This window comes from Sphaerodactylus townsendi, linkage group LG02, assembly GCF_021028975.2.
Source record: "Sphaerodactylus townsendi isolate TG3544 linkage group LG02, MPM_Stown_v2.3, whole genome shotgun sequence".
Classification (NCBI taxonomy): Eukaryota; Metazoa; Chordata; class Lepidosauria; order Squamata; family Sphaerodactylidae; genus Sphaerodactylus; species Sphaerodactylus townsendi.
Genome location: NC_059426.1, coordinates 86,972,817 through 86,990,799, shown reverse-complemented (window position 1 = coordinate 86,990,799; position 17,983 = coordinate 86,972,817). Strand labels below are relative to the sequence as shown.

General features: G+C 43.6%; 1 protein-coding gene across 4 annotated transcripts; it reads left to right on the top strand.

Moving 5' to 3' along the window:
- The first annotated feature begins 2,122 nt into the window (after window positions 1-2,122).
- CALCB (calcitonin related polypeptide beta) lies at window positions 2,123-9,994 on the top strand. 4 transcript variants are annotated; one of them, XM_048483220.1, is made up of 5 exons: window positions 2,123-2,206; window positions 3,698-3,793; window positions 4,292-4,423; window positions 7,113-7,296; window positions 9,498-9,994. In XM_048483220.1, exons 2-4 carry the CDS (start codon window positions 3,708-3,710, stop codon window positions 7,270-7,272), a joined length of 378 nt encoding a protein of 125 aa, XP_048339177.1. In that variant the 5' UTR covers window positions 2,123-2,206; window positions 3,698-3,707; the 3' UTR covers window positions 7,273-7,296; window positions 9,498-9,994. The 4 variants fall into 4 exon arrangements, with proteins under 4 accessions (XP_048339177.1, XP_048339176.1, XP_048339174.1 ...); XM_048483219.1 differs by having other exon boundaries at window positions 7,110-7,296; XM_048483217.1 differs by lacking the exons at window positions 7,113-7,296; window positions 9,498-9,994 and adding an exon at window positions 5,208-5,804.
- The last annotated feature ends 7,989 nt before the right edge of the window (window positions 9,995-17,983 follow it).

Below are 17,983 nucleotides of genomic sequence, written 5' to 3'. Positions count from 1 at the left end.
GCGAGCGAGCGGGCGGGACGTGACCACTTCAGCCCGGGAACAGCGCAGGGGGGCGGGGGCGAGGAGCCGGTGGACGCCGGAGAGCAGCTCCCGCGAGCCCCCATTCAGCCGGCGAATCCATCCCGACCGTGCCGAAGAGCAGCCGCGCCTGGGGACGCCCGGCTCCGTTTCTGCGCGACGGCAGCAGGGCACCCGCCGCCGCCGCCGCTACAGTTTCCCCTCACGTCCCAGCTGCATTAAGCACACGCAGACTGGTGGCGGTGGAGCGCCAAGGACGCCCGGCAGATTTTGGAAACCCTCGCCCCCCCCTCCCACCCTCGTGCCACGCATAACCTGCGGGAAATGACCACTTCGCTGCAGGCAAGCGATGACGACCACGGACCCCCACCCCCGCCCCGGCTTCTAAGGCATCTCTGCAAGGGAGGGAAGAAAACCCTTGGCAGCCTGGCCTGAAGCCTGAGCCACCTCCTTTCAACTCCCCGGGGTTGGCACCGTCCCTCAGATGACTCCAGACTCCTCACGGGTCGCATAGACCCAAATAATTCATACGGCAGAGCTCACTTTACAGCAGCACGGTCTCTTCATTTGGGGCTTGACTGTCTGCCAAGGGAGTCTGGATGGGGCACCCCCCCATTCCTCCACCCCCCATCCGATCCTCGCAACGATCCCGCGAAGGGGGCGTAAGCAGGGTGTTCTCGGCCAAAGGTTACCTCATCCCTGCTACCCTCAGTGGGAAGGTGAACCCCCACACCCACCACTAGTCAAATCCCAACATGTCCTTCCCTCGTTTCTTCACACACTTTCCAGATGTTTTCGAAATAGGGGAGGGGGGATCTGTACAGAGCGGACAATCGAGATCTGAGTCAGTTTCGTTCCATCAGGTAGATCCCAAGGTAGGACAGCGGCTGCCTCTTCTGTGCCATAGGGGTGCTTTGGAAGCCAAATGATTTCACACGAAGCCTTCAGCATGCCAAACAACAGCAGGGGGAAGGTCTTCGCTTTCTTTGATGATGCAACTCTAAACAGCTGCAGTCAGAAACCGATTGGTACTCAGGACTGTTGTACGGGACTTACTCCCAGGGAAGCGTTCTTAGCATCGCATGGCAACCGTTGTCTGTGAAGCTGCCTGAAAGCCACGCACTCTCTTAGACGAGCTGGCTTTTAGCTCTCGCTCTAGTCTAGTCCATCTATTTTATCCCAAACTTTTCGCAAAGTCTACCCCACTTCCCAGGGGAAACCCAGATTTCGCACGCTTCATGCCCCTCAGGTACAGCGTGCTTCATCGAAAGTAAGCCCTGGTCCGGTTGGTTGTGTCTCATACCCAGGCAAGGATGCATACAATTGGAACCTCCCGTGAAGATTTGTAAGATGCTGGCAAGGCACTGTGTGAAGGATCTGTAGGGATGAAACTGATTACAGATCCAATGCGGTGCTACCTAATCCTGCACGCAGGCTCCCTAGTTCTCTTTAACTCACTGTTTAGGATTGCGCACACATTTGATTTGTTAAATAATATGAGTTGCGATGTGTTTCCACAGAGAAACTCTCGGGTGGGTGGGGCGGGGCAATCCTCACTCACTGAGGCATACTTGGTAAGACATGCGAACGGCAGAATTCTCCACGCACCCATGAAGCAAGCGCTATGGTCGCTGCTACACGCAAGAAAGTTTTAAAAGGAAACCTGCCAAAGCCCCTCTTCTGCAATGCAGCATTTTTTGCGGTAGATGTCGCCTCTAATAAGTAAATAACCTGCCCTCTGAGTTTGTTCATTTAAGAGAGACATCTCTTGTGAGGATGAGGATGTGGCATGGCCTAGATATTATTAATGACTCGAGACGATTTTCCTTACATTTCATTAATCGTCTGCTAGTTCCCCCTCCCTTCTGGCCATTTTTTTTGGTTCAATGACCTCAATGCAAATAAGCCTATCAGATGTGGCCAAATGACTGGCAATTTTTGTGAATGGAATACTCAGTGACTGGAGGATGACGTAATTCAGGAGCTTGGATTTCGTGGTCAGTCGTGGATTGGTTGTATAGTGATAACCGAGGCTGCGATTGGCTGGCCAGTGTTCGTAGGACGCCTACACACTTTCACCCTGGCGGTAGATATAAAAGGGGGTAGTTGGGCATTGATGAGCATTACGATTTAGAAACGCACAGTGAAGAAACTCTTGGCACTTGCTTAAGACGCTTTGCAACCCTAGGTAAGCCTTCTCTTTCTTTTATCAATTGAATAATGGAATGTAGTTGTCCCGTGAGGACTTGCAAGACCATTGTGGGTATGCTGGAGTTATCAGACTGCATTTTGAGGATGCCACTTTGTTGCTGGTCCTTGGAATGTGGATTTGGAGACAAGATGGATATTTCTGAAAACGTGAGGACAGAACAGCTTGACAGTAATTTCAGTTGCTCTGGAAAAATGTATAAATTATAAGAAAAGACAATATATGCTTTTTTGCTTTAAATAACGTAAAAGAAGTATCTGTGTTTTCTGTTGTATTTATGTATGAGGAATGGCTTTCTCATTCTTACACAGGATTCAGTTTTCAGCTGACTCCCGCTTTTGTTATCACATCTGGACAATGAAATAATGTAAAGCTTTTACAGGCTAGTTTATTGCCCATGGAGCAGCCATGGAAGTTGGTTGCAGCAGAGAAAAGGAAGAATCTGATGGTGACACTTTTTGCATCTTGGGGCATCAGCCTTCTTCATCAGGCTTTCCAAGGGAACAGCAAAGGTGTCCCCCACTCTCTCTCACTCATGACTGTACATAGGGGTGTGTGTAGGGAAGCACTCCTTTACAAATTGCTTTTAGACAAAAGAACAAATCCTGGTAATAACTGATTTGATCACGTTATGCTGATGTAGTAAGCAAACTTATAGCTCCATATATTATATTATAGCTCCATTTATTAAGTGCCTTTGAGATGCCACAAGGCACTTCCTTTAAAAAAATGTGTGATTAAGTCCTTGGCCTGAAAAAACCTTAAACTCTCCTGGTGTGAAAGGTAAGGGTTATTATTTTATATGTATGGTGACCGTGCAAAACCATTGATTTTTTATAGAAATAAAACTATTCCCACCTGATACTACAGATTGTCTTAGTAAGGTTTAAAGTGTGCACAATTAACGATAGTTTTCTTCAACGTAATGCTCTGAGGGGTTAAGCTTCCCTCCTTCGACAACCTTTTCAATTTATAACGAAATGGACAGATTTTTAAAAACGTATTCGGCTTTTCTATTTATAAGTTAAACATTTCTTTCACCTTTAGCCGTTTTCTTTGAGTTTTGCTGTTCTGGAAGTGATCTATTGCCTAAGACGAATTGGATCACTCATTCCCATCTGTTGATTAAATGCCTTTGCATGTCGTCAGTGATAGTCTCTATACATTAACTCCGGGACACCTCCAAATCCAGGAATTGGTGGGGTGCCCATTTCCCTGGTAAGACCACAGTCTAACGAAACTGAAAGTTTAATCTATGTTGCAGAAGCCTTATGCTATTTTTGTGTTTAGGGCAAGGCAACATCCTTCTCAGTTTGATATTTACTCTAAAGTAAGCCTCACGGTGTCTAGAGGGGCTTCTTCCCAAACACGTGCGCATAAAGTGGCAGGCAGCGTTCGTCGCGGTTCAAGGTAGAGTCGCAGACTACCGTGCGGAAAACGGCCCCTCTCTAACGCGACCCTTTCTTGCAGACAGAGCGCTATGGTCATGCTGAAGATTTCCTTTTTCCTTGCTGTCTATGCCTTGGTGGCTTGCCAGATGGACAACTGCCAGGCAGTCCCGCTCAGGTAAGAGAGAGGAGGCTTTTTAGACCCTTGGAGACAAACCCGCGGCAATGTCGAGACACATGAAAAAAGCGGTCATTTGATCGGAACCAGGGTTCTGCTTGGGTCTCGAATGGGTCCAGCTGAGTGTTCATTCTCCCGCAAGAGAATGAAGTTCTAAAACAGATACTTTTATACGGATTAAAGGGTTTGTTCACGCCCTTTAGCTATTTCTGTCATACGCAGAGATTCTGGAGTTCCTCCCCCCTCCCCCCACCCGACCTTTCTGTGGAGGGCAAAAACCGGAGGATCTACTGCGTATTAATGTAAAGAATGCAGAATCTGGGACGGTCGCTGTTCCGAATTAACTACTATGCGTGTGGGTGGGCGTGTGGCAGGCAGTCAGGGCGAGTCCCCCACGTGCAGAGCTGGCCTGGCAAGCGGAGGAGCCGGTGTCTTCTCCCCTCACCCCCTGCAGCCCTCTAAACGGCGCGTTTTCCTCCACGCTGTTTCCGCACCTAGACCCGGTTTAGAGTCCGTCACAGACCGGGGGACGCTGGGCGACTACGAAGCTCGGAGGTTATTAAACGCGCTGGTGAAAGAATACGTGCAGATGACCGCAGAAGAGCTGGAGGAGGCGAGCGAAGGGAACAGGTGAGCAGAGCTCCGGGTCGGCGGGATTTCTCAGCCCAGCAGCCCGCAGAGGGACCTTCTCGGGCCAGGGGCTCGTTTCCATCATGACGACTGTGCCTTGGGGCAGTGGAGTGGGTCCGACATGCAGCTTGTGTTTGGGATGTGTATTCATTTACTGATGTCTGTCAGTCACTTATAAATGAGTTACCTTTTTCTTAAAACAAACACGGATATGAAGTTGAAAGAGAGGGGGTTATAGTAAAGTGGGACAGAAAGAGGTATGTTTTGACTTTATTCCCTCCCCCCGATACAAGCGTACAGAGAGCCGTCCAGTTTCTCCTGTTGGGATATTGCATGCTGTTGGGTGCCCAGAGCCGGCCTTTCCATGCACGCAGCGCCCCCTTCCCTGTGGAGGCCGAGGCTTGCAATTGCACTTGCGCTCTCGCAATGAACTGCCCTTGGGGAAGCATGATGGTGAATGAGCGGCATGCCAGAGTGAATGAATTCCTTCCCTTGTTAATGACCAGCATCCAACCACACCTCCTCCCCCCACCCCCAAACTCTTAACCCGCCTGTTTGAACCACCAGAGACAGTTCATGTCCTTCGCCCCATTTTCCTTCTGGTTGACCTCGTGCATGGGAATTCGCGTGGAAATACTAGGGATCGTTTTGTTTGCCTATTTATAAAATGGTGTATGTATCTGATTGTGACTTCGTTTAGGCCTGGGGGCGGGGAGGGGAATGGGATAAGCATGACCATGCATGGTTTTCTGTTACTGGTTTGGCATGTTTTTCCCCTTTGCAGCTTGGATAGGCCTGTTTCCAAACGCTGTGCCAACCTGAGTACTTGTGTTTTGGGCAAGCTGTCTCAAGAACTGCACAAATTGCAAACTTACCCTCGTACTGACGTCGGGGCTGGAACTCCTGGCAAGAAAAGGAATGTGCTGAATGACATAGAGAATGAGCACTATGCAAACTATGAGGAAGCCCTCGGAAACAACTAGAAATGCTGATATCCTCTCCTCTCCTCTCCTCTCCTCTCCTCTTCTTTTCCTTTTCCTTCTTTTAAAAAGTCAATGCATGTGGATCTAACCTTGATTGCTAACTTTGCTATGTTCTTTTGAGTCTATTTTGGAAAGAATGCTTGAGCAGAAATTCAGGTTAGGAAGTTAAGGAACACAGCACTCATCTACCATGTTGGGAGAGGGTGGGGAAGGGGTTAAAAGGAGAAATATATACCACATTCAATGAATTAGAATAAACAGCATTGCCTTGAGATTTCAACTGATTTTCTTAGATGTTTATTTTACAACTAATAACTTTCTGGCTACTCATTGTAAAAAAAAAAATTCCTTCATGCCTGCCCATGCAGCTGTTTAATAAACCTATTTTTCTATAAGGATCAGGTCTATTTTCTAATTATGAATGACTTCTTAATTACTTGTCTTTTCATTATATGGTTTCTAACAATTCATCAGCACAGAATACAAGTAAAATGTGAAAGTTTGCATAAATAAAATATTTTAAAGTGTAAATATCTTCTCAGTGCAGTATATCTAGTTGGCAAACACTTGTGCACCAATGATTTCAGTGAGAAAATTCTCATTGATTAAATGACAAATGCCTTTTCACATCCATTCAGTCACTACACATCATGAAACACAATACCCAATTTGTCTGTATTAGAAATGATAGCTAGTAACAAATGTGTTATTGTGCTGGAATTTATCCAGGTAAGAACTTTAATATTTTATTCCTATTTAATTTGTACTTAAATTACTTGTACTTATATGGTATATCTAAGAAACTTAGAATGGGAGCTTTTTTCAGAATTATTCCATATGGCAGGCCTTAATGGACATTTCAGATTTAAAAACTAAGCTTTCCATACATATGTATATAGTAATTTTAACAATCTCATTGAAGTCTTTTTCTTACTCATATTGTTTGCATAGTTAAAAACAGAAATTGATGTATAACTTGTCGAAGGCTTTCATTGATGGATTCAACTGGTTCTGGTGGGTTTTCCGGGCTGTGTGGCCGTGGTCTGGTGGATCTTGTTCCTAACGTTTCGCCTGCATCTGTGGCTGGCATCTTCACAGGTGTATCACAGAGGGATACACCTATGAAGATGTCAGCCACAGATGCAGAAGAAACGTTAGGAACAAGATCCACCAGACCATGGCTACACAGCCCGGAAAATCCACCAGAACCAGTTGTTTTATAACTATTTAATGATACCTCAAAGGCCTTAAATATGAATGGGTCAAATCAAAGCCTGGTCCTATGGACTGAGTTAGATTAAAGGTTGCATTGCCTTGTTTAATTGAAGTATCAAAGTGATTTACTTCTAATTAAATATAGTTGAGTCAGACTGCAGTCAAAATTCCTATACACTGCTAAATTACTGTTATCATTAATAGTAATTAGGCTCACATAATGTTCATTTGTAAAAACAGAAGAATGAGGCCTCAACATAGGTTGGAATAGAACTGCTGCCTTGAGTGGTTTACTGGACACCTGCAAGAAAATATGAAGCAAATGTCATGGCTATTAGAAGTGTCCTATGATTTGAAAATGAACAGAAATGAACTTAGAAATCCTTTAGACGTATTAATGTTTATATACCATAATACTGAAATGCGATTTTTCTGGCAATGAAAGTTGGCATCTGAGACTGTAACTTTTAATTGTTTATTTGGAGAAGCAGTGTAACAGCACAGAAGAGGGCATGTAACATGGGAACCTGTGCGACCCATCGCTTGGCAGACTTCCTGAGTAGGTCAGGAGGAATGGGCAAGGGCACCTATGTACCTACCAATGTGGGAGCACAGACTTTCGGCAGGCGAAGAAGAAATGTTCAGATGTAACCTGCTGAATGACCCCGGAATATGGTAACTATATTACAGGCCTCAGTTGGCAGAATCAGTTCTATTGATTTATATACATCTCAATCCTTTTGTTGGATGATTTATGTAGCATGAAATCTGTAGTTTGCTTAAGTGAAAAACCAAGCCTCCAATGCATTCAGGAGCTTCAGGATTTCACTTTCCTTTCAATCAATCAACTGTTCCCCCCCACCCCTCAATTGGATGGCTATTATTTGATAAAGCAATTGGAAGACAGTGCAATTGTGGCAGTATTTCACTTTTAATATTCTCTGGCAGTTGCGTGGCAGGGTTCAATAACTTTATACCTGGATGTGCAGACTTAAGAAAGGCAGTTGATAGACTGGGAAAGTATTGAATGTTCCAGAGTGGAAATTTGCTTCTTGATTTACAGATATAGCCTTGGTACATCTCCACAAGTAATGCAGGCAGATTCATTTTCTAATGATGTGGTATTTTTTTAATAAACATGTTCACATCTGAACATCTACTACCATTTTGTGATTAGTAAATGGCATGTGAAATTTTATGGGTTGGGAAAAGGTTTTTTTTAAATAGTGCTTGTACATGAAGACAGGACTCCAGATGACTCCAGCAGGTCAAAGGGACAATCCCTTTGACCTGCTACTGGAACCCAACATTAGTTAGGGAAATTGAGGATGAAGTATCCTTTACCCCACTCCTTGTCTCACATTGTTTCCACCTTCTATTTACTTCATTGGGGGAACAACAATATACGAGATGGTGCAGATGCATAGAAAAGTTGCTTCTTGTTGGGTGCTTCCATTAAAAAAATATTAAGTGACCCACAAGGATGCATTTTAGGCAAATGTAATTTTGAATACACTTCTGCAGAAAAGGAGACAGTTGATGGTGATTATTGAAGCAATGGTATATAGTGAGGGTGTAGCAGGAACAAGAAGAAGGGGGGCTCCAAGTCCGAACCAGCTACCGGTAGTTCTCAGCCCTCCCCGCCTCAATCCTTGTCAAAACCATTTGCCTCACTTTAGTTCAGTTTGATCTTATCAGCAAGACAATATGCTCTGGCACAAGGAAAGCAAATCATTTTGCTATATGTGTAACATGTCTGACTTTCCAATATCCTGTCACTGTAAATGGCTGGATCACTAAAAGGAAAAATGTCTTTGGAAACAAAAAATATTATTAATTTAAGTTTTAAACTAAGAATTCTGCTAAAAAAGATCTTAGTCTCCCAATGACAGTGGTATACATAATAAAGCAAATATTTGTTATCTGAAGATAAACACTAACAGTATTATTGTGAACAGAGTGATACACTACTAGGTTTAGAAGTTCATTTAGAGCAGTGATCTGCAACCTGTGGCCCCGGAGCCGCATGCGGCTCTTTCAGTCTTATACTGTGGCTCTACGTGGCCTGAAGGTTGGAGGGTAGCGTGGGCATGTCCCTCCAGCCCTCCAGAGCAGCTCTGGAAGGAAAGGTAAGTAGAGGGGCCAAACCGGAGGCATCTCCATACATGAGGGTGCCGCTTTTTGTGTCCCCTCCACTCACCTCTCCTTCCAGTGCTGCTCTGGAGGGCTGGAGGGATACGCCCACGCTGCCCTCCAACCCCTGGAGGTCAGAGGGTAGCATGGGTGTGTCCCTCCAGAGCAGCCGTCATCACCCCTCTGCCATCCCCACAGCTGCCATCCCCCCTCTGCCCCACGGAGCAGGTGTCAGGCAAAGGGGGTTTCCTTGCCCTGTGCCTCTGTCTTCCAGCGCTGGAAGAAAAGGTGAGTGGAGGGGCCGAACCAGAGGCTCCATGTGGAGCCGCCTCTCTGGCTCAGTAGATCTTCGGGGCTGTGGAAAACGGGTCCATATGGCTCTTTGGGTGGTAAAGGTTGCCGACCCCTGATCTAGAGCCACATTTTAGCCCCCTTACCCTATCCCAGGGGTCTGTAACTGCGGCTCTCCAGATGCTTATGGACTACAAATCCCATCAGCCCCTGCCAGCATGGCCAATTGATGGGAATTGTAGTCCATGAACATCTGGAGAGCCGCAAGTTGCAGACCCCTGCCCTATCCTATTGTTTGTACGTAACAATCCCAGGTATTTTGATTTCCCATTAGAACTTCGTTGGGCCATGTGGAATGAGCTTGCCCTGTCATTCAGAATTGTTATTTAATGTCCAAGCAATGAAGAGTTTCCAACGACAAATTCTGAAACCTCTGATTTGGTTTCTTTCAGATTGCCATGAAACTGAGCAGTGGACTCCTTTTAATTTATCTTGAAAGCAACTTTCTTCCATAAATGAAGTTGGCTGAAAAGAAGATTTGTTTTTGCATCCTTCTAATATTGAAAAATTGTTTAATTTAATTTTAAAACAAAAGCACTTCTGTTATATAACATATATATATTCCAAGATAATTATTCAAATTAAATTATTGTATATTCTTTTTATATGCAGTTCTATTTCAAATAAAATGTGACAGCATCTATTTATTTATTTATCTATCTTCTAGCATATCTGTGAAATACGACCCATGCTATTTATCTTGGCAATAGTGCCAAATCTCGGGGATTACACTAAATTGCTGCCTATCAAGGCATATCTGTAAGATATGGTGTGCTGTGCCTTGATGTAAAACATTTAACTGACAATTGTATAGTATGTTTAAAAGATACTTAAATATTGTATCATTTGTGAATTTATGCAAGATTAAAAAAGTATTTTAGATACACATGGATTGAGAAATTGATCTTTCATTTAAACATTTTTATTGTTATTATATAGTTTTGCAAAGCGGCTGGCAAGGAACAACTGTTGGATCCAGCGTCAAGATGGCTTTGATCAATTTCAACAGGGCATTTTGTTGATCTGTCTAATTACTGATACTGTAGAATACTTATAACATTTTAAAGGTTCAGACCAACAAATTTATCATTATTTTTGTAGAAAACTGTATATGGAATGACAGCTTTTTGGTTTCATGAGTGTTGGTAGCTCAGGTGAGTCATAATCATGACTAGGGCCATTGTGTGCTAAAGTAATATAATTATCCTTCACAATAATATTAACTTGGGAAAACCTATGGCTTGGATTCAGAGTAACATTTTCATAGATGCAAGGGCTTAAATTCAAAGGGCATGGTTTCCCCCTTCCTATAGCAGGCTGAAATGCCCATGAAAATCTGTCTGGTGGGTCCTCTCTGAAAGGTACTTAGGATTTCCTTGGGAGGAATGAGGTAGGAAAATTGTGCTTCATTAGCAGAAGTCCTTGTGCTCATGCAGACTTTAGTGTGGACCCAAGACCATGTTTATATTTAGCAATGATAGTAAAGATGTAATGCGTGGATGGAGAGAAAACAAGCATCACAGAGAAGCTGCATTTTGAATTAAGATTGCAGTCCTTGGCAAACTTAAATGGAATCAGTCATATTGGGTTAAGTGTAGTTTGTGAACAAACATACTTAGGAATGTTGAGCATAAGAAATTAACCTGATGACATTTAGGCACAATGAGATGCAAGATAAAACTCCTTTTAGATTGTGGGACACACTCTTCATGTCACTGCATGTTCTTTGGAAATGAGTTTGATCAAGGTCTCATAGGTTCCAGGCCTTTCTATTTGAGAGTCAGGAGCAAAGCTTGACAGTTGAAAAAAGACTAAGGATAAGGACCCAATAAAAATAAAATGCAAGAATAGGCAAAAATAAATGTTTGTCTTTTATAGTGCATGCTGGATGCTCATTTAGGTCAATAGGTCAATCCAGTGAGAAGGATGGCCTTTATTGCATATGCCACTGCTATCCAGATAGCTGGGAAGAAACATTTTTCTGACAAGAGTTTGGGCCCTATATAGTTTGCCATATAGTTTTGAGAATTAATCCACTGAAGCAAGTAATTCTAAGGCATGAAATATTTCAGAAATAAAACCCAATTTATGAGATCCTGTTGGAGTTGGAGACTCTCTTTAGGGAAGAAAAGGTTTGCCTTCCATTGACTGTGAGAAGAGTATCATTTTCCAGCATGGGTCGCTGGTTGTTAATGATGTGTTCAGCCAGTTTGAGCTGAGGGCCATATTTTAATGTTTTAAGCTTGTTGTAACCCACCCAGAGCCCTTCGAGGATTGGGCGGGACATAAATCCAATCAACCAACCAATCGATCGATAGTATGCGCTGATGCAATCTAATCTTGAGGTGAGGTCTATCTGCAGATTATGTGAAAATTCTGACTGGATCCAACACAATTATTTTATGGCACAATAAAAGAATAATTATAGCTTATTTAATGCCGGGACTTTAAACATTTTGAGCAAGAAGAGATCCTTTCCCATTCCTAGCTTCTTGACATTTTATTTAATATTATTAATATTAACATTACTTTAACATTTTATACCACCTTTTCTGCCAGTGTACTCAAGGCAGTTTACAATTTATAATGTTTATAAAGTAAAAGACACAATAAAAAGGGAAAGCAAATGGGAGAGAATAAGAAAACAAACTGAGGCACTATGTCAAGATCCCCTTGACCAGACAATGAAGACACTCGTAGAATCGCAAAGGTTTCTTTATTGCAGGCATGTCAGATCCAGAACAGTTCCAAGACAGCAATGCCTGATTTGCAGAGCTGTGACTCATATAAGCATAACTTCCCCTTCTCCTTACCATCCAGGCAGCAAGCAAAAGAGTGAAAGTAGTTTTGGGAATGTGGCCTTCAAAGGCTGGTGCCAGGAAAAGCTGATAATGCACCTGGTGTTTGGCAGGCTGAGCTAGCAAGCAAAAGAATTCATACAGAGCAGAACCCACAAAAATCAGGCCTGACACACTAGTTCCTACATAATGGTTATATAGTGTATGTAACCAATGTATTAATTTCAGATTTCAAGTTTTAATTCTTTTATCATATTATTTTTATGTTTACTTATGTCCAGAGGCGTTCCAGGGGTAAATGGTGCCCGGGTCAAATTGTCTCCAGGATGCCCCCCAGCCTCTGTCCCCCGCCCTTGATGCCCCCAGGCTCCATCTCCACTGCACTCGACCCCGCCCACGTCACCATGGACATGGGCAAGGTCTAGGGTGCCCACCTCCCCCCCAAGACTCGCCCTGCCGGCTTCCTGCTCCCCAAGCCCCACCCCGGCCTCAGTGCTTATAAAAGAAGGTCTCCGAGGCCGGGACTGCAGTCTCTTCTGGCCTGCCTGGAGGGGAGGTCAGAAGAGACTGCCGGCTGCCGGCTGGGAGCCCAGCTGGCAGGGGGGAAGGAAGGGAGGGGGGAGTTCAGGGTGGGATTGAGGGTGCTTGGGGCTTCCTGCTGCCTCATTGTTTTTGCATGCCTCGGACGGGTCGGGGCACGTGAAAACGAGGAGACAACAGGACTTCCTGGTCACGTGGGGGGCTGATTTTGTGCCCCCCATGTGACCAGAAGAGTGGCGCCCGGGGACAAGGGGTACCCCTTGTCCCTAGGCAGATACACCACTGCTTATGTCTTTTCTCCTCTCCCAACATCTTCATTTTTTCCTTCAAAGATGCCCATTTTGCTGGTGTAATCTACCTGAATTGTAGGTTATAGTTCATCTTCAGAAGATCAGTTCTCCTTTGAAATCAGAGATCTTTCAAGTGTCATCCATTGCCTCTGTCTTCAAGTACCTTTCAGGTCCAATGAACACTTTTAAAAATAGGCTAGAAATCTGAAGCAGGTAACCAATGTTATGATATTGGTTAAAGCAACACATTAATTTCTCCTATTTGTCAGGCTGCTGGCTAATTTGAACCTTGTGAAAATCAGGATTATAGGGTTTCATTATTCCAGTGATTTCCAAAAGGTGTGTTTTGACACACTAGTGTCCCATGAGAAGGCTGAAATGTTCCTTGAAAGACTGAACTGTCATACTGGAAACACCCACTATCAGCAAACAGGGGAATTGCAAGACTGACGACCCCCCCCCACCCGGTCAATATATGGGCAGTGATATTATTCCAAGGAAGGTATCATGATGCACGTTGTGTCACATGTGACAGGTATGTGGGAATACCAGAAAGGTTGTTTAGCCTGGAGAGGTGTTATGATAACCATCTTCAAGTACTTTAAGTGCTGTCATATTGAGATTGGAGCAAAATTGTTTTCTGTTGCCCCAGAAAGTCAGACCAGAACCAACAGACTGAAATGAAATCAAAAGAGTTTTCGGCTGAACATCAGGGAGAACTTCCTGACAAAGCAGTTTATCATTGGAACAAGCTTCCTTGTAGGTGGTGAGCTCTCCTTCTTTGGAGGTTTCTAAATCAGATGCAATATGGCCAGCTGGTTCTTTAATTTTAGTCAAATCATGAGAGGGAGGGCAGGAAGGGTTTGTCAATGCTTAGCTCTTATGGCCCTTTCTTACATGCCCAGGATAATGCTGATTGCCACTTTGGAATTTTCCTCCAGGCCAGATTTGCCACGGATCTTGGAGATTTTTTTTGGCCATCTTCTGGGCATTAAGCCAGAGTTACTGGCGGTGTGCCGGGGGGGGGGGGGGGGGGGGGGGAGTTGTGAATTTCCTGCATTGTGCAGGGGGGTTGGGTTACATGACCCTTGAGGTCCCTTCCAATTCTATGACTCTAAGGTCTCACACAAGAGATTGTGGGCCCTCATAATACTAATGTGTGGTTTCATAAATGAGAGAGGTAGAGAATTTCCCCATGTGGCATATATAATTTGTCTGAGGGGACAGAATATGTGGAAATCAAATCTGTAGAAGATCAGTGCTCAGCAAGGTTGTCACTAGATTAGTGTCTTGACTGCTTGCAGGTGCTCAAGATTCTTCCAATAGCAAGTGTTTCGCCGTTAAGGTAATGATATCAGGTCTCAACTGTAGCTTTAACAGCTTCTGATCTGCTATCCCATAGTTGCTTTCCACATGCAGAAAACATAAATGAGGGAATAAGAGAAGGTCTTGGAGCTTTCCAGTTTGTCAGGATAATACTGTCCGAAGTGCAACATGAGAGGCACCCTGTTCCTGAATAAATCAAAGCCCATTAGACCAAAAATTCTTACATAATATGTGGAACTGCAACTAGGAACATTGCCTTGGAATTCATAAAGAAAGTGAAAAAGTGGCCTCAGTTGTTCTGCTGTGGTAGACAAGTAGACTAGTTTCCCATTCCCTGACCAGACTTTGGTGTATCTGTATATGAGATACTGCCTAGTCCCCCTACTCCTCTATGAATTACACTCATACAGTCTGGCTTCAATCTGTATCTTCTGAGGTAATTAGGAAGTATTATATGACCCTGTTCATCTTTTTGTTACTCACAAAGGCCAAGCCAGACTGGTTCAGGAATTCCAAGAAGTGTACAGAGCCAAATGCTGGAAGATGCACCATATGTCAGATTGCAGACTAGGTTTGGTTCAGGAGATGAACTCACTTTCCTCCCTCTTACCTCTCCTGCCGTGTGTAGTATGCTGGCAGTTTTCCTGCTTCTCTTCTCTACTACATTCCACTGGGATAGCAGGGGAAGTGGTTGACTCAGGTGGGATGATGATGCATTCGTCACTTTAGGAGTCTGTCTATTTAAATGCCAAGGGTGGGGGTGGAGGAGTCAGATCCATCCTGAAGGTCTGGTGGAACTTCTGGAGGGTGCTCTGAGCACAGATTGTCAAATAGAGATTGTCAAATAGCTTGGTGAGTGCATTCCGAAACAAATTCCAACTAGCGAGCATTGCATGCTCCTGTGCCAGCAAGGCTATGCCCCAAACTAAAGCTTCCCTACTAACTTTTCTTAATTCATAGGATATGCCTGGGGCTATGTTACAAATTTTAATTCATGCTGGGTGAGAATTTGTCTGGAGCACCATCAAACTGGTGATGGGAATCTTTAGTCAAAGAGTGAAGCTTCATGTTCTGTGAGCAGGGCTGATAAACCGTCCTCTTCTGTACAATCCTGTATCCATCAGGCTCACAGCAATTTGTTCTCTGTTTACAGAGTAGTGACTTACTCTGGAAATACTGAGCAGTAGAGTTGCTGGGGAGTATCCTTTATGGAGTCCTGAAACTAAAACTGGAGAAAAGCATGAGGAATCTGAAGAAGCTGTCAGATGATGAGGTGCAGGGCAGTTCAGACACAGTAGAATAGTCAGAGTTAGGTTGAAGGTCAGATTCATCAAGGATCACAAGCAGATGACAAATTAATGGAGTATGGCAGAAGCATGGTAAACATCAAATGAGAAATGGGAAGCAATAGGGCATTCCAGGGACAAGACAAAGCACACACTGCAATTTGAAGTGAACAACTAGTTAGTGGGTGGTGGTGAATAAGAATTCTTTATCTTGACACCATTTTCTGCTGAAAATCTCCCCTCACAACTTTTAATATTGCCTCCCACAAGGAAAAGACAAGGATACCATCTGTTCAGGCTATTGTCTACCAATAAATTTTACCCTTAAGCAGTGCTGGGTTTAGGCCCTAGGCCAGCGGTTCTCAACCTGTGGGTCGCGACCCTTTTGGGGGTCGAACGACCCTTTCACAGGGGTCGCCTAAGACTCTCTGCATCAGTGTTCTCCATGTAAAATGGATAAATGTTAGGGTTGGGGGTCACCACAACATGAGGAACTGTATTAAAGGGCCGCGGCATTAGGAAGATTGAGAACCACTGCCCTAGGCTATTCCACTTGTGAGGCCCCTCCTAATCCCTCACCCTCAGGAGTAGAGGCACTTAAACAAAGCTGAGCAAAACCCAGGATGATGATGGGTGTTTAAAATTCTACAATTCGCAATTCCTCCTCTAAAGGACATAAGATGTTATTGTGAAATACTGTAGTGACTGAAAATAATGCATACATTTTAAAATTAACACTGTGAAAAACTTTTGACATAGCTGAACTTTGTAAACATTTGTGGAATGAGCAGGAATTTTTAGGAAAATGAAAACTTAAGTTTACTGGAATGCAAGAAAAATTACTGAAGGGTTGTTTAGAGACTACAGTGTGTTATGACAGCATGTGTAAGAAAGACTTATGACAGCGTCAAACATATTATACAATTTGGCTGGAGGCCCCCTAGATTTCCTAGGCTTCAGCCTGCCAAGCCTATTGGTAAATCTGATACTGACTTTAAGTCACTTGCGAATAATCTGTCAGTGCTGATTCTGTCAATGGCAGACCTGGTACTGGATGCAATAGTTTCAGGTGGCACATTGAACAACTGTGATTCTGTGTAAGTGGTTTTGAAATATATTTAAAGGAATGTACAGGGGTGTCTCAGTGATCAGCAAAAATGCGTATATTGTCCTGACAGTCAATTGCAACAGATCCCATTTCCATACTTTCAGTTGATATGGGATAATTGCAAAGCTTCCATAAGCTAATTGTGAGCCTTGAACATGCTCCAGAATTGTCTGTAATATTCAGAGGCTCAGAAGCAAAAAAGTTCATAACAAGACTAGTGAATTTGGGAATGGTATTTTAACAGAAAATTTGAAAACTGCCTGACCCTGGTTGCTGGGTGAGACACTTTAGGGGCAAATTCTGTTTCCTCAAGGCCTCTGCAGTGTCTTTAATGATCAGGGGCTGGAGCAAGGGGACTTGGGAAGAACACAGGCTTCCAAGTGCCTTCAACATTTAAAAAAATCTTGTCTTTACTGATGCCTTTTTCAGATTTTAAGTTGTCAGGTAGAAAAGTGGCATATAAATTCTTCACATAAATTGATGTATACAGAAGCTGATAACATATAAGCAAAATCCATTGCAAGCCAACTGATCCTTTCTGGGGAAGTATCTCAACTCCTGGTGTAGGACGACAATGAAATATCATTGTTTCTCCACTTCTGGTATAGCACTACAATGAAATATCAGTTGTCAGGAAGCTAGGATCTCAATGCAATATGACACTACTGAGTCAAAAAACTCAAGGACTCACCATCATCCAGTTTGCACGATAATTCTTTTCACTTATCTGTTGTTGGACATATTAAATTTGTCTATGAAAACGTCCTGATCTTTCTGTGGAAGAAACAAGCAGGGCTAATGCTATCACTTCTGCCATTTGCCAACAGCAGATCACAGTAAAATTTGGTATCAGTTATCACATTCAACACTGTCATGTATAATTGAGTAATTTTGAAAACCAGTTGGATAATGTAAAGCTATGTATCCTTTTTTTCTAGACATGCACAGATAATTACTATGGTCAAAGGGGGAAAAATTGCAACCTGCTGAAATCAATGAAAATATGGCCATTATCTTAATGAGGACAGATTTTATTGAGTAGATTTTACTGGTTTGGGTTTTAGAAAGGCAGATCGCCCATGGCTTAGTATGAACTATTAATATTAGTACTTTTGAAAACATTTCCTTATAACTTGGTGGAGATTTTCATAGACCCCAGTTTCAATGCAACAACTGGTAAAGCCCTCTTCCAGTATATGTAGTCTTCCACAGATGTGTAAACTTACTTCAAGGAAAGAGGCATGATCCACTGAATGAAAGTCCCTGATGCTGAAAGAAGACTCTCCTTGTGTACAGTGAATACTTTCATAAAGATAACTTCGTTTTATGTGTATCAACTGATTTATGGTGACCCCAGCAAGGGGCTTTCAGTGGTCTGCCATATTGCATTTTTCTGTAGAGTCCTCCTTGATGGTCCCCCATCCAAGTACTGACACTGCTTATGTAACCCCCATGCCCAGAATGGGTTGGCCCAGAATGGGTTGACCCAGTAAGGGGTGGAGACTCGGAGCAGCAGAGAGGCTGAAAGAG

Coding starts and splice junctions, on each gene's coding strand:
- CALCB (XM_048483217.1), top strand. CDS start 3,708: ATGGTCATGCTGAAGATTTCCTTTTTCCTTGCTGTCTATGCCTTGGTG. Junction 3,794..4,291: donor TGCCAGGCAGTCCCGCTCAG/GTAAGAGAGAGG, acceptor TTCCGCACCTAG/ACCCGGTTTAGAGTCCGTCA. Junction 4,424..5,207: donor GAGGCGAGCGAAGGGAACAG/GTGAGCAGAGCT, acceptor TCCCCTTTGCAG/CTTGGATAGGCCTGTTTCCA.